Source organism: Bacillus rossius, chromosome 8 (assembly GCF_032445375.1).
Source record: "Bacillus rossius redtenbacheri isolate Brsri chromosome 8, Brsri_v3, whole genome shotgun sequence".
Lineage (NCBI taxonomy): Eukaryota > Metazoa > Arthropoda > Insecta > Phasmatodea > Bacillidae > Bacillus > Bacillus rossius.
Window position 1 is genome coordinate 51,884,991 of NC_086336.1, and position 14,702 is coordinate 51,899,692.

Sequence of the window (14,702 nt, forward strand, 5' to 3'; positions counted from 1 at the left end):
AAGCCAAGTGCATACTAAAAATAACAAATACTGCACCAATTTCCATATTCTTAACACGACGCATTTCAAACATTCAAGGTTTAGACATTAACTGTAGCTAAAACTGTATGACATGTGTTGCTGGGCTTCCACTAAGGTGATCTGGAACAAAATCTTAGTGGATCCTCCCTTCAGCGTGTCCAACATTGTTAGAAATATTTGTAGGTATTCATCATTGGTATACCTAATGATTGGGAAAAAACAGCTGAAATATGTACCTAAATCAGGTGTAGGATGTTAGATGTGCTATGGAGATAGATATATTGAGCTAGAAAGGCATCTCTAAGAATTCTTTTCAAGAAACAAACAAGAAAGTTACTACAATAGATATTCCCATAATTTTGGGTTTTAATGGTGAAAAATTTTTGTATTTTCTATAAGTTATAATTTTTTTTGTTATAATCAAAGTGAATATTTAAAATTAATGTAAACAATTAAGAGAATTTGCGAAGAAAAACAACATATAATTAGAAAGGTGAAAGCAATATAAATGTTACTTAAACATTTACAGTGGGAATGAATCAAGTAGTTTGGACTATTTTGACTTGTAAAATGAAGCTCGAGTCATAGTTAAATATTAATGATGACAAAGCTATCAAAGTAAATGTGTACTCCAAAATATCTTTTTTTTTCCAGAATGTTTGTTAATGATACAATACATCAGCCACCAAACTTTCTAGAGCATTCAAGAATCTTTCTGTTGGAAGGGCGAGACAACCTTCATGTAGCTGTGATCGGGTTTGAATGGCTTGTGGGGTGAAAGTCACACGTCGCCAACTATAGCCAGTATCAAATTACTGATGCATTTAACAGAACTAAACTGATTAAATACTTTTTGTAAATAATCCCAATGAAATTTTCCAGAAAGTCAATATTTGTACAAAATAAATCGGTACCTTAATAAAATTCTTCATTAAAAGGATTTTTGGAATATGACAGAAAAAAAATTCCACAGCATAAAATTTGGGCATAGTTAATTCAAATATAACTTTGACTAATTAACAAACACAACATCAGAGCATAGCCTTAGCCTTAAATTACAAAACAAATTGGAGTAAAAAATGCCAAGCGAACTATAAACATGTATGTAAATATAAAGGATGGGTGACACCTGACTGGATGAAACTAATTGTACTTCTTAATGTGTATATATTATATTAAGTATCGGTTGGAAACAACTGCATCAGAAATCCAGGAAATTGGAAATATCGGTCAACACCGATACTAAATACTTTATTGATGTTCACTGTTGAAGGAAAATTATTGTATATTATGTAATTGCTTGTATACTGTTATATGTTTTTTTTTATCTGTTACCTAACTGCCCAAATATGGTTGCTGAAAACTGGGTTTTAATTTTTTTTTCCTAGTTATTGTATCAATTCTGTGTTTGTTCTGTTTTGTTATTATTAGAGCTGGGCCGATGCCGATCCCCGATCGTAATAATCGGCCGATTTTGTAAATTTTGCCGATCATAATGATTGGCAAAACGTAGCCAATTATTTGAGCCGATCATTGGTCTCCTACTGCAAACTTATAACATTGAATAATTACCTATACCCAACAACTTTTCATTTTTGTTTACGGTACTTTTCGGGAAGAAAATTTAATTATTCATCGAAAAATAATAGGATTTAATAATTTAAAACTAACCACACACAAAACAAATATACCAATAAAGTAAACAAATAGCGTTAAGTTTTATAAACATTGAACAGTTACATACCTAAGTATCAATTTCCACGTACATTTACGGTACTTTCGGTAAAATAATTTTCCATTATACTATTTGCAAAGTTATTTCTTATCATTTACGAACCGAAAACTATGTATTTGCTTACCATTTACGGTTAATATTACCGCAATGGCGAATGGCGACTGTTGTTTAGGTTGGTTATGTGACGCCAGAGATTAGAGTAACGCGCGTTGCGCGACGGAATTCGTACGGATTAATGGCGCTAGTAGTCTCGTGGTTAGTAAACAACTACCTCCTCGGGAATTCAACTATTTAGTTTTTTCTCACTAAATATGGCATAATTAAGGTTTTGTTTAGCGAAATTAATATTCTTATCCTGTTTAGCGGGAAATAGAGCTTATTTTTCTTTTGTATAAAGACCTGGTTGAAAAAAGAGTTTTTTGTTCCCCATTTAGTGGTACTATTTCGTATTCACAAATTAACTTACAATCGGGAATCATTGAAAGTTTGTTGGCGGCACTGGGGGGAAAGAAAGGAAGGGCAATAAAATTATCATCGCTGACGTCTACCGGCACACACGGATCACAGAATGACGGAGTTGTGATTAGGTGAAGATTTGGTTTGACCTTATTACATTTAAACGCAGTTAATTGTTTGTGCGTGTGTGTGTGGTGATTTATAAGTAATCATGTCAATGAAAAGTAGTTTTGTCTGGGAATATTTCACCGTTTATAGTGATCCGTCAAAAGCAACGTGTAATCAGAGGTACTTGAAAGGCTCTAATCGGCTCAGAAGATCGGCAAGATCGGCAGCAGATGATCGGCATCGGCATGATCGGCAAAATAGGTGATCGGCCCAGCTCTAGTTATTGTGTTCCTTTTCCAGGTACCTCTTCAGTGTCAACGAAAGAGCCAATGGGCTGAAGCGTTTGAAGAGATGTTCACGGCACATGACGAGCAGCGAGGGGCCCCAGCGCTGGACGCACCTGCACGTCGATGATCCTGACGGGGGCGGTGTCGCGGAGGCCGTACCACCGCCAGTGGTCCAGCAGCTGCCGCAGCAGCTCCACGGCGGGCCGGGCTCCGCCCCCCTCCTCCGGCAGCGGAGCGCTCACGTCGTCCACGAACACCACGCACCGCTTGCCGAGCGGCGGGCCGTAGACGCCTGCGCAGGGAGCGGTGCTAGGTACCTGCGGGGCTTCTCTAAACTCCTCTGAACTCTCCAACTTAAAGCACGGCTAGTGGTGTCCGGTCCATCCCTAAAACACGATGATTCCGAACCCATTTCCGATCCTTAAATTAAATATTCGATTCTTCCAATCAGATTCCAATTCCTTAACATATATTTTTTTTACGACGTTCAAAAGAATAATATACTCAGGAAAAAAAAATTATGTTTATGATTTCAATAATGTAAGTAATTGCAATATGTTTCATTTTATGTGCACAGATTAAAATTATATACAGCTTACATAATTTTTAAAAAGCATGTTCGTTACTCTCAGCTACCGATATCCTGAATTTTCCAGCTCAAATTTGGCCGTTTGACCTTGCATAGTTAGAAGAAACATGTGCCAACAATCAAAGATGTCTCTTAAGATGTAGCTCTGGAAATCATGTTAAACTTACAAACGTTAAAAATCTTACATTATTGCATCAATGTATTTATTGTAAAAAAAAAAAAATGAATTTATGGTTAGAGCTAAAAATTTTATTTTCAAACTTAACTAAAAAATGATCCAAAATAAATTTACTATGTTAAAAACTAGAAATAAACATCTAATTTCTTTATATTTTCATACATTGTGTAGAAAATGCATTTTGCCAGCTACCAAAAACCTTGATATAATCGGTCACTGTCGATTCCAAAAGTCTTGTATTCTGAATCCTACGATTGTAGTGGAATCAATGGAACTGACCGATTCCAGAACCGAAATTAAGTCATCACTAATGATTAGTACAGTTTAATGTGAAATATACAAGGTTCCCACACATTTATTCTAAACAATTTCCTTGAGTTTTACCTGAACAACCAAATGTTTTTTTTTCCCTGTCACAGTAATCAATTTTGTGAGACAACATAAATATATTATACTAAAAATACTTATAGAAGCATGTTTCACCCACACATAACATGTCAAATTGACCATAAAATCTATTCTTAATACAAAGTTTGTGCTGTACAACCAATGCTGCCAGTATGTAATCTAAGAACAGTAGAACACTATATATGATCAAACTTTGAAACGATACTTTATTGAGTGTAACCAGGTGAATGAATATTGACATTTGATTGTGCTTCAAGTAATTAAATACAAAGTTGAATCACTGGTTGTTTCATTATTATATTTAAATAACAGTGATAACAGATGGCTTTTAAGCAACTCATGTATTAGTGACTAAAATGAAGACTAGTTTTAAGATGTTATTGAAAGACTAGCAGATATTAGGAAAAAAATTACTAATTGAGTTTGGTTATTAACATTTTGTTGATTTCCCTTTTGTTTTCCAGGTTTCGAAAACAACTTTTCAATTCCCTGAGTTTCCTCTGTTTTCCACATTTTCCCAAGTCTGCGGGAAGCCCGAGGTTGTCGAAATTCAGGTGCACTTTCAGCTTGTCTGGCATTCTTTCACGTAATCGTACTGGGAACAGTGAAGCATAATCTACTACTGCCAAGTGCACAAGCTTGACTGTAGTACCTTTAATGCAGTTGTGCTTACCCTTGCGCCTCCTGTCTAGTTTGCCCATAATGATGCTCTGTGTCCGTCCAGCAGAAGTCCGAGCAGAGAAACTGACAGAAAGAGGAGTGAAGAGTTCTTTGTCCAACTTCTCCAACACCGCCTGGAAAAATATTACAGCGTATCTGGAGTTCGCAACAACAATATTTCAAAAAACTAACTGACACAAGATCAACATGGTAAAAATCATGTATCATGGCAAAAAAACTATAGCAAAGGAGAAAAATTAAAACATAATTTTATATGCACACACTACTTAAAGATGAAACTGACAATATTAGGCAAATAAGCATTTGTTATTCAACTATTTTTGATAATGTCTGAATAGTTCCTATTGATTTGACTTATGTAATTTTCTTGAAAAAAAAATGTGACTTATTTATGATTTTTGAGTGCATTTTTAACACGTGAATCAAAGGCTGACATTTTGGTAATATTTCAATGTATGATGTTTTGGCTGATAACTGTATTGACTATATTCTTGACAGAATGACTTACTGCGATGTTGCAATAACAATGACTGACTCTTGGTTCGTCAGCACTGCTCACAAACGCATAGGATTATGCCCTAACGGGATTACCTGCCTGGGGGAGTATTGATGCAAATTTGAGGTGTGAACCTAATGTACATGCTCACAAACGCATGTAGCCCTATGGTAGCTAGAAGCACGAGATTTTCTAAAGTACAGGTGGCGCTACCGAAGCTTGCAGTTCGGGAAGTTCAAATTGACTTTTCAACACAAATACAAACATTCTAACCAAATACATGGCGCCTAAAAGACACAGCAATATATAAAAACAGTTCCTAAATTAAGTTCAAAACACAGGATGTCAAATAAATCTGCAATAAAATTTCCCTGACTTTACCCTGACTTCCCATGAGAACTTACACATATTTACCCATTACGCAATTTTCTGAAAGAAATCACAAAAATACAGCCTCCACCAGTCCTATATCTGGCCTAGAATTATATATAAAAAATTAAAATTCATATACACCATTTTTATTGTATGTACAACTATACACTAATAGACCATCTGAAGAAATAAATAATATATATATATATATATTTTTTTTACAATGTAGGTGATGGCAGACTGGATCATTCAATTTTTCTTGTTGATTTACTGCCACTGGGGGAATTGACGTGACTGTTCCCTAACTTCCCCAGAATGCGGACCACCTGAACTGCGGGAACTGACCGTGATGTAGGTCGACTTGCCGGTGCCCGTGGGGCCGGTGACCAGGACCGGCTTGTGGTGCGTGATCAGCAAGCGGAGGAGCTCGGTGTTGCGCACCGTCTCCACCGTCGGCACGGTTATCTGGTTCACCGGCACGTCCCGCGGTATCGGGGGGGCGGCGGCCACCTCGTCCGTCCACGGCCTCCACTGGCCCCGGCCCTGGAGTGGCACCAACAATCCCAGGTGCAGTTGCCGCTGACAACACGCGTCTCTAGTCCAGCTGTGGGTTATTAGCTGATTGCAAAAATTAATTAATCATAAAAATTACATTATTACATTATTTTGATGAAATAATTATAACAAAACATTTTAGTGTCATATTTGTTGGAAAAATTTTCTAAATTTATAAATAAATAGAAGTAATAAAAACAAACTTCCTGTTTTAAAAACAAAATAACCAAAAAAACAAACATATAATCTTGTCACTAGACTGTCCCACTTTTCCTTTATTGATAAACCAACTACCTATTTATAAGTTAAATATTTATTTTCTGTCAAGTCGATTTCCACATAGCAATTCAAAAGCTATAGTTCATTTAATAATATTTGTCTCATATGACATAAATATTACCAAACAGTAATTGCTACCCAAAAAAAATATAAGATAAAACTTATTACCTACATTATGCATTACACTGTCATACTAAATATATAATCTTAACAAGATGCATTTCCATAAGTATGAATACTCACGAGTTTTAAATTTTTGAATGCACTTATTAGCACCCCTGCTTGTATACTGGTACGTTAACTACGGAGAGGTTTACCAGCAGATGTACTATGACATTTATAACATTAAAAAAAAACTACACACAGCCATTTCTCACCTTAGATCTTAAATCTTAAACCCATCAAACAAATGCTGACACTTCTACCAACTGTGCTATAAAGTAAAATTAATTTAAATATACCGTAAATTTTGATTGTGAAATTACATAACAATGGTACATACACTGAGTTACTGTTAGTATGACGTAAGCAAACCTTTTTGGTGAAGCGGTATTCGTAGACGCTGGAACCCTCAGGGATGGAGCATATGTAGGATTTGAGTGGTGGAGTGACATCAAAAGGCAACTGGAAGTTTCTCTTCACTATGGGGTCGAACTCCTTCTTCAAAAGAGCACGAAACAGGACGTTGAATTTCTCGCGGCCTGATGAGTCCAAGGAACCCCCAATGGACCAGATGCATGAGAAGAAGAAACAGCCCTGCACAAGAGGAGGAAATAAAATGCCACTACAGGCCCGCCCACCTGGGCACACATACAATGTGCAGAACTTCGACTTTGATTTTTAAAAATGGTCTTCGCACACCCCTTCTTCAAATTTACACATTTGTGATAATACGGCTGTAGGAAAAGCAAATATCCAGCCCCCAAAGTACCAAAATATTCACTACATCACCATTATTTATTTAATATTTAATAGGGGTGCAGGAAGAAACCATATGATTTGAAAACTGTTAATGATATGGGGTCTGTTTATGAAAAGCAATTAAGGTTACACTGAGGGTGGATGAAAAGTTCGGATTCTGTATTTCGTTACTAAACAGTATTTTTATAAGAATGACTAAAGCATGGCTACAACTTGGGTTTGAGATTAATTGATAGGCATGAAACACCCAGTACAGATTCTTGAAAGCACTCAAAAGACTTCTATTATAACTTATCCCAATTTCTTTACCATATAATATTATTGTTACTGCTCAAATATCATAGTTTCCCCAAGCACTATGCCTTACTGCCTCGCCTCATACATTCTGCGAGGTGTCAGAAGTGGTGTAACTAGAAAGCCATTGTTCTCGCAGCTTCCAGTGTTAAATGTTAAGTGACAACGCAACACTTCCGTGGACTACGAGACCTATCCAGGCAGAAAATCTGCAGGTATAAAAGACGACACCTACCTCCGGCGAGAGACTGACAGAGACTGGTGGCGACACCGGTGAGCGAGTTAGAGACTGGTGAGAGCAGTGAAGTGAAGAGGGTGATTAGTGACCCCTTCTAGAGAGATAGCGGACGACAGGGACCGGTTGTGTGTGCCAAGGTCAGAACATCAGGGATGGAAGCATCCTGTGCGGTGTTGCGTTTGCGGTGGAAGAGTGAGTAGTGTGACGCAGTGTGCTGAGACTGAGGTGTGCGGAAGAAAGAGCCACTGTCAAGAAAAGCTCTATTGGCGAGAGTGAAAAGTAGACCTGCGAAAGTGTGATTAATGTGTGGACAGACATCTAGGTTGATGTAATTTAACAAATAGTGTAAATAAATATTAGTTAATAAATAAAACTGTAGTTAATTAATCATGCAATCCTTTCCAGACATGTTACCCCACAAGTAACAATAGTAAATATTCTTTTTAACATCTTTTAACAAATATATTTCCTCTCAGAATATATGAGAAAATCAAATCAATAATGTGTTGTACTCGTAATATACAGACTAAAAAATTATTGTTTTGGAATGACCACTCACCTCTAGCTGAGCCCTCATATCCAGCTCCGATATTTGTCCAGCAAAATCAGGATTCTGGAAATCATCTAAGAAGCAATCCAGGAGGTTCATCGTGCTCTGAACCAAGTTGGCGTCCAATGTCTGAGACAGCTCCTTTCAACACACACAGCAAACATCAGTGAGAAACAAAAATAAAATCAGATATCATGAGAAGAAATGGTATAACCAAATGAGAGACAAGGCTAAGCATAAAATAAAAATAGCTATTCATATAAATAGGTATTTTTTATTGATACCTTCTAAGTTATTTATGTAAGCATTGTGTGTAGGTATTTGTTGAACATGCACATTAAAATGTTCTAGCTAATACTGTACATGGGTAATGTGTTTTCTAAACATATAAATTAATAAAATGTAAAGAATACTAGCAGAAATAAGCAGACATTGTCTTGCCTGTGTATATTTGTTTTATTTTCAAATTATTGCTAATATTTAATGTTTATTGACAGATAAGATGTCCAAAGATAGTTTAATTGTGTATGATATAAATGTCATTTGCCTACAAATAGCATAGCTGGAGTACACGGCATTGCCGGGCTGAACATAGAGCTATATGACAGTGTGGTGGACATAGAGAAATGACACACAATTACCATTTGTATGTCTATGACCTATGATCAGTTGAACAGTTTAGAAGTTGATGCTCTGCAGCGCTATCTATTGGCAAGTTTCCAAAAAATGGATAGCATAAATACCTTCTCCATGAAAAAAACACTTTCATGTGCCAACTTTCATGGCAATCGGTCAAACAGTGTAGGAGTTTATCAACATTATACATATATACCAACATCCAATTTTATTTTATAAGTACAGATGAGCATCTGTATGCTTGCTTGAAAGTTTTTTAGAAGTTTATTTTGCTTTATCATACAAATGAAAAGAATATTTTGTTGAGTGGATGGTAACTCTGTCTTAAGGGAAACAAAAAAAAGAGGATCTAGTGGTAGAAATTTCATTAAAAACTATCCATGTTTTCTTCACATCCATATTTGTGCTACGTACTGCTCATGTGTGTATGAAAGGATGAGAGTACAATTAATCGGCAGAGACAGTTTCCTAAGTGAACCAGTAAATGAGTTAAGTTGCTATCATGGGCGTAGAACCCGGAGGGAGGTTGGCTAGAGGGCCCGGGCCCCCCAGGAATGAAGAAGCCCCTTAATAACTTGCAAAATCGTGACTGTGAAACGGGGTTAATGAACATAAATGTTAAAACTATGTTTTATGGAAAATGTTCTGTATATTTTAAACTTTTCTGCTTATTAAATTCATATAGGCCGAAATAAGGGCAGTATACAACAAACAAGCAACCTATGGAGGGATGACTTGTGTCGGTGTAAACCCACGCACGAAACTCTCGAGCCATTTGAGCCCCCCCCCCCCTCCCCCCAAGAATTTCTGCGGGCCCCCCTTGCGAATCCAACATGTTTGCCGCCCCTGGTTGCTATGATGCATTTAATCGCCATGTAGAAAACCATTAGTTTGTCAACATGACGAGGCCTATCTCCGAGCGTCTGCGATCACAAGCGCGGTACCTGCACCCCGCCGTGCCTGACGAAGAACAGCAGCGGCGGGCAGAAGCGCAGGAACATGTGGCGGATAAGGTCCCTGTTGGCGTCGCCCACCGTCGCGGGCAGGCTGGCCAGCCAGGAGTGGAGGAGCGGCTCCCAGCCCAGCGTCGCCTCGGCCAGGTGCACGAACACGCAGCGTGACACCTGCCACCGCATGCCTTCCTCGGTCGCGAGCCCGGGCGGTCACACTTGCACAAGCTCTTACAAGCACTAATATCTAAATATCCCAAACGTACAGCGTGCTTGCAAACTGTTTAGTAACACATTTATGGGGGCCCAACACCGAAAAAAAAAAATCATATTTCAGGAGAGACACATTTTTGTGACTAGCATGTGTAATGCAACAAACTCCAACTTTAATTTTCTGATTTTAACCAAAATTATTGTCTCTTAAAAATAATCTCCCACCTGCCAAGAACTAAACCTAAAACTGTCGACTCTCCACCAGTGTACGAGTAGTCTACACCCAAGTACACCCACGAGTACAAGTAGTCTACACCCAAGTAGTACACATATTATACTACATCCAAGTACACCCAAGAGTACAAGTAGTTTACACCCAAGTATATACAAGACCACGAGTAGTCTACACCCAAGTAATCCCATGAGTAGAAGTAGTCTACATCCAAGTGCACCCAAGAGTACAAGTATTTTACACCCAAGTATATACAAGACCACAAGTAGTCTACACCCAAGTAATCCCATGAGTAGAATTAGTCTACACTCAAGAGTTTCTACCGGCAATGTATGCCATGGTCAGTACGTTTGCCAAAATAAACAACAAAAACATAGGGTTAATTGTGAATGTAGGGGTTTTTGGTGTCGCATAGTTAAGCTGAAGCAAAGGGTTTAAGGCGACCAGACCTCCACCATTATAGTGTGCTCCAAAAAAATCAGGTACCAACTCGTAACTCATAAATTTATGTCACATCAAGGACTGTGTTAAAGTTACCAATGACTCTCGCCAAATTAATGTGATGCTTAAATGATAATGGCCATAGATAAACCATTTTGTCGAAATCCTCTGGAATTAAGTCCATCTTCTGCATTTTTTTTCATTGATAAATTACTACCAAGTTTCTTTGTCCAAGTCTTACTGCAGAAATATACTGATGATTCATAAATCATACACAAAAATATCTGAAATTATTATAGTGTTTATCAATTGCAATAAGAGCTGTACAGTAGAATCCCGCTGAAGCGACCCCTCATGGTTTCCGGAAAAACGGACTTATAAATGGAATGGTCGCAATAGAGAATTCAGGGGCGGTAGCGGCGGCTTGTCATACGTGACGTGAGACTTACCTCTCCATCCCCTGCTAATTCTTCAAAGTTAATCCCTCCCAGAGCCACAAACCATGTAAAAACACCCCCCCTCCCCTACCCCCCCCCCCCCCCCCCACCATTTTCCAACTAACATTTCAACACAGTCCCTCCCTTTTCAACCTTCTGCGTGAGAAACTGTCAGCATCCTCCTCCCCTCCCACACCGCGTGCGACAAAAGCCAGGTTGTATAGTCCATTCTCGGTAAAATAAATATTTTTATGGGCTTATACGACTGTCCTTCGCCGTTAATAAATACTTTATAAGTTATGATACAATTTGTTTATTAGTCACACAGCAGTTTCTGCTGAAAAATCACTAATACCTCGAATTTTATTGAATAGAAAAATTTAGCAGGGCCGTAAATATTTTTATTTTACTGCATAGTTACTTTTCCATCTGCATTCCAACGTGTTTTTTTTTTCTTTTTCTTTTTTTACGCTGTGAAGGGACGTGGAAAAGATAATTGCTTGAGCTCCCAAATTAATCATCGCTGACGGCTAGGGCAGGAGCGCATCCTGTCCATCTGTCGCTGTGATTATCTACTCCAAAAACATGTCACAGCATTTCAAGATATCGTTGTTCTTATATCTTTCGTTTATAGCCGAATGTTTTCTACCTGATCCACACAAGTTACTTCGCCACGTTTTGAATGAAAATAATCACAAGCCGGCTAGCATAGCCGAACTCGCGTGACGCGAATTCACTTAGCGCAAGTATTTATCGGTACCCATTGTTCGCTGTATGTGAGTCCGAGGTGTATAGCATAATTCCACGCAATTTGTTTTTGTTTATCTGCGCGTGTGCGAAGTCAGTGATGTTAAAGAAAAATAGCCGAGAACCAAACACCTGGCGACATCGTTAACACAGTGAACACAGCTTTGTGTGGCCAGTGAGACCTGAGATGCAGCTGGCAAGATCACACTAACCAGTCGCAAGACAATGGCACGGGACCGGGACGGCAATAGACGCGCGCGTAGATGCTATCAGGTGATGCGCGCGTAGATGCTATCAGGTGATGCGCACAGTTTACCATTATTGGCTAGCGTGGACAATCTAGAGGGGTGGTATCTATTTTTAGCCGTCTTTTATATGCCTGCCTGCTTACAGTACAGCGCTCGCCAAGATAAACGTGAACACATAGCGCCCAACAAAGTGTAACAGACTTGTTTTTCAGCCGATTTTACTCAAATTTTCGACTTTCTCTGCTCAAATTTTTCACGGTTTCTCAAAAAACGGTTGTATAAACGGAATGGACGCATCAGAGGGGGGTCGAATCGGCGGGATTCTACTGTATTTTAAAATATTATAATAGAACAAAATGTGAAATACAATATACTACTTCACAATAATGCCACCCCTCAATTCTTGATTTCTACAACAGATTTTTAAATTATGGTTTTATACGTATCAACTTTATAAGCTAATGATGTAGTATATTTTACATTACACCAATTCATCAGTTCTACTAGCACTTCAGAGAGTAAGCACCAAAAAATAAATAAACTGACATCTTCTTCTGACTTAAGTTTTAAACACGCAACCATTATTCCAAAAAACAGGGGGGCGAAAAACAATTTTACATCCCAAGGTTACACACAGAAAGTTCAAATCTTGCAAGTTAAATTCAAACCACTTCCGCTTGAACTAGAGACCTGAAATTTTAGATACTTGTTCAGTTCTGATGACAGTAAATTTATTTGATACATACAGATTCCGCCATTTTTAATTTTGGTCACCATCTTGAATATCCGTTATTACTATCCAAAAAAATCGAGATAAATGTTAAATTTATAAAAAATTACTTCATTTTTTTTAATAAAACCTTTACAAAAAACTGAGTCTGCAATTTTAATTTATGTCAGCAATCTTTAAATTCAGTAATTATTATCAAATACATTGGAAAAAATTCTAAAACTTTATTAAAAAATTTACTTAATTACATTTTAATTCAAGTTTTTTTTTAATTTTTTTATGTTTAATTTAATTTAAATATTAAATTTAAATTTGCACTACCATTTTATCAAAACTTCAAATTTAGACTTACCGTGGCAGGAGTGACAGAGCTCACATCCGTGGTCTCGAAGATAAGGTTAGTGATTTTCCTGAGAGGTATCACTTCTCCAGACATGAGGGACAGCCTTCTGTTGTCGTCCAAGACAGTGTTGAGATTCTCAATCCACATCGAGTCCACAGGACCATCAAACACAAGCCATTTCCTGTCAATGCACAGGAGCAAGTTGTCAGCCATGTTATCTAAATATGCTCAGAATGTAATGACTAGGGAAAAGATTAAATTGTGAATTGTGATAAAACCAAAATAACACTGAAAAGCATGTCAAAATATAACATCAAAATGCAACTTAGTACACCATGAAGCACAAAATGCTAATAAAACATGAAATTAGACAACATTATTAATCAAAACTTAACTTGAATCACAAAAACATCCTTTTAGAATATATTAAATTCCATGTACAATTTGAACAGTTTTTGTTAGTCCAATCAACACCAGGAACATCAAAATCACCAATATTTTGATATGCAATAACTTCATCTTCTGAGGCCTAAAAATATAAATAAGATAGGTATTTGGTGATGTTTGAGGAGACAAGTAGATATTACCGAGAATAAAAAATTTGTTTTGCGATAAATTAAATTGTAACCAAACAGCTTCAATTCCAGGATAATCGAGAGAATGAAGTGGCTGAACCAAATAATAATGTTATTAATATAGAAGATATATTTCAGTTCTAATAAGATATAAAAAAAACATAAGCTAAATGTTTTGTATTATTAGAAAGATTATTTAACCTGTAAATGTAATCTGACATTGCTGTTTAATAAATGTGTGTCTCCCATGATTTTCCACTAGTGCATCCTAGAAAGTGCAAGGTAAACTAGCCATAAAAGCTTCTGACTTTTCTCTCCAGAGCTGCTGCTGACATACGGGATGGCCTAACATAAAACTTTGGCTGAACACTCGGACCTTCATCAGAGCCAATAGCTTTTAAGGAATGAGAAAAATATTGTTTGCTGATTAGTTACATTATTAATTTGTTGCATTGTACAGTAGAATCCCGCCGATGCGACCCCCCTCTGATGCGTCCATTCCGTTTATAGGACCGTTTTTTGAGAAACCGTGAAAAATTTAAGCAGAGAAAGTCGAAAATTTGAGTAAAATCGGCTGAAAAACAAGTCTGTTACACTTTGTTGAGCGTTATGTGTTCACGTTTATCTTGGCGGGAGCTGTACTGTAAGCGGGCAAGCATACAAAAGACGGCTAAAAATAGATACCACCCCTCTAGACTGTCCACGCGGCAGTGTCTAGCTGAGCTCGTCGCCTCCACTATCGCACGTAAAGCCGTCTCAGCTGTCATGTTATCTTACCCGCCCGGCGGCTTGACGTCATACGTGGCGTGACGCTTGCCTCTCCCATCCCCTGCTAATTCTTCAAGGCTCATCCCTCCCAGAGCCACAAACCATGTAAAAACAACCCCCCCCCCCCTCCTTTTTCAACAAACATTTCAACACATTCCCTCCCTTATTTCAACCTTCTGCGTGAGAAACTGTCGGCGTGTTTTTTTTTTTTCTT

At 37.7% G+C, this 14,702-nt stretch overlaps 1 protein-coding gene across 1 annotated transcript in view; it reads right to left on the reverse strand.

Moving 5' to 3' along the window:
- LOC134535373 (dynein axonemal heavy chain 7-like) overlaps nucleotides 1-14,702 on the reverse strand; it is a 145,720-nt gene that overhangs the window by 64,481 nt on the left and 66,537 nt on the right. Inside the window, exons 26-32 of the mRNA XM_063374446.1 lie at nucleotides 13,155-13,326; nucleotides 9,749-9,928; nucleotides 8,178-8,309; nucleotides 6,700-6,921; nucleotides 5,677-5,874; nucleotides 4,456-4,576; nucleotides 2,721-2,899 (exon numbers count right to left, since the gene is read on the reverse strand). Coding sequence (XP_063230516.1) covers nucleotides 2,721-2,899; nucleotides 4,456-4,576; nucleotides 5,677-5,874; nucleotides 6,700-6,921; nucleotides 8,178-8,309; nucleotides 9,749-9,928; nucleotides 13,155-13,326 — 1,204 coding nt within the window. The remainder of the gene's footprint in view (nucleotides 1-2,720; nucleotides 2,900-4,455; nucleotides 4,577-5,676; nucleotides 5,875-6,699; nucleotides 6,922-8,177; nucleotides 8,310-9,748; nucleotides 9,929-13,154; nucleotides 13,327-14,702) is intronic.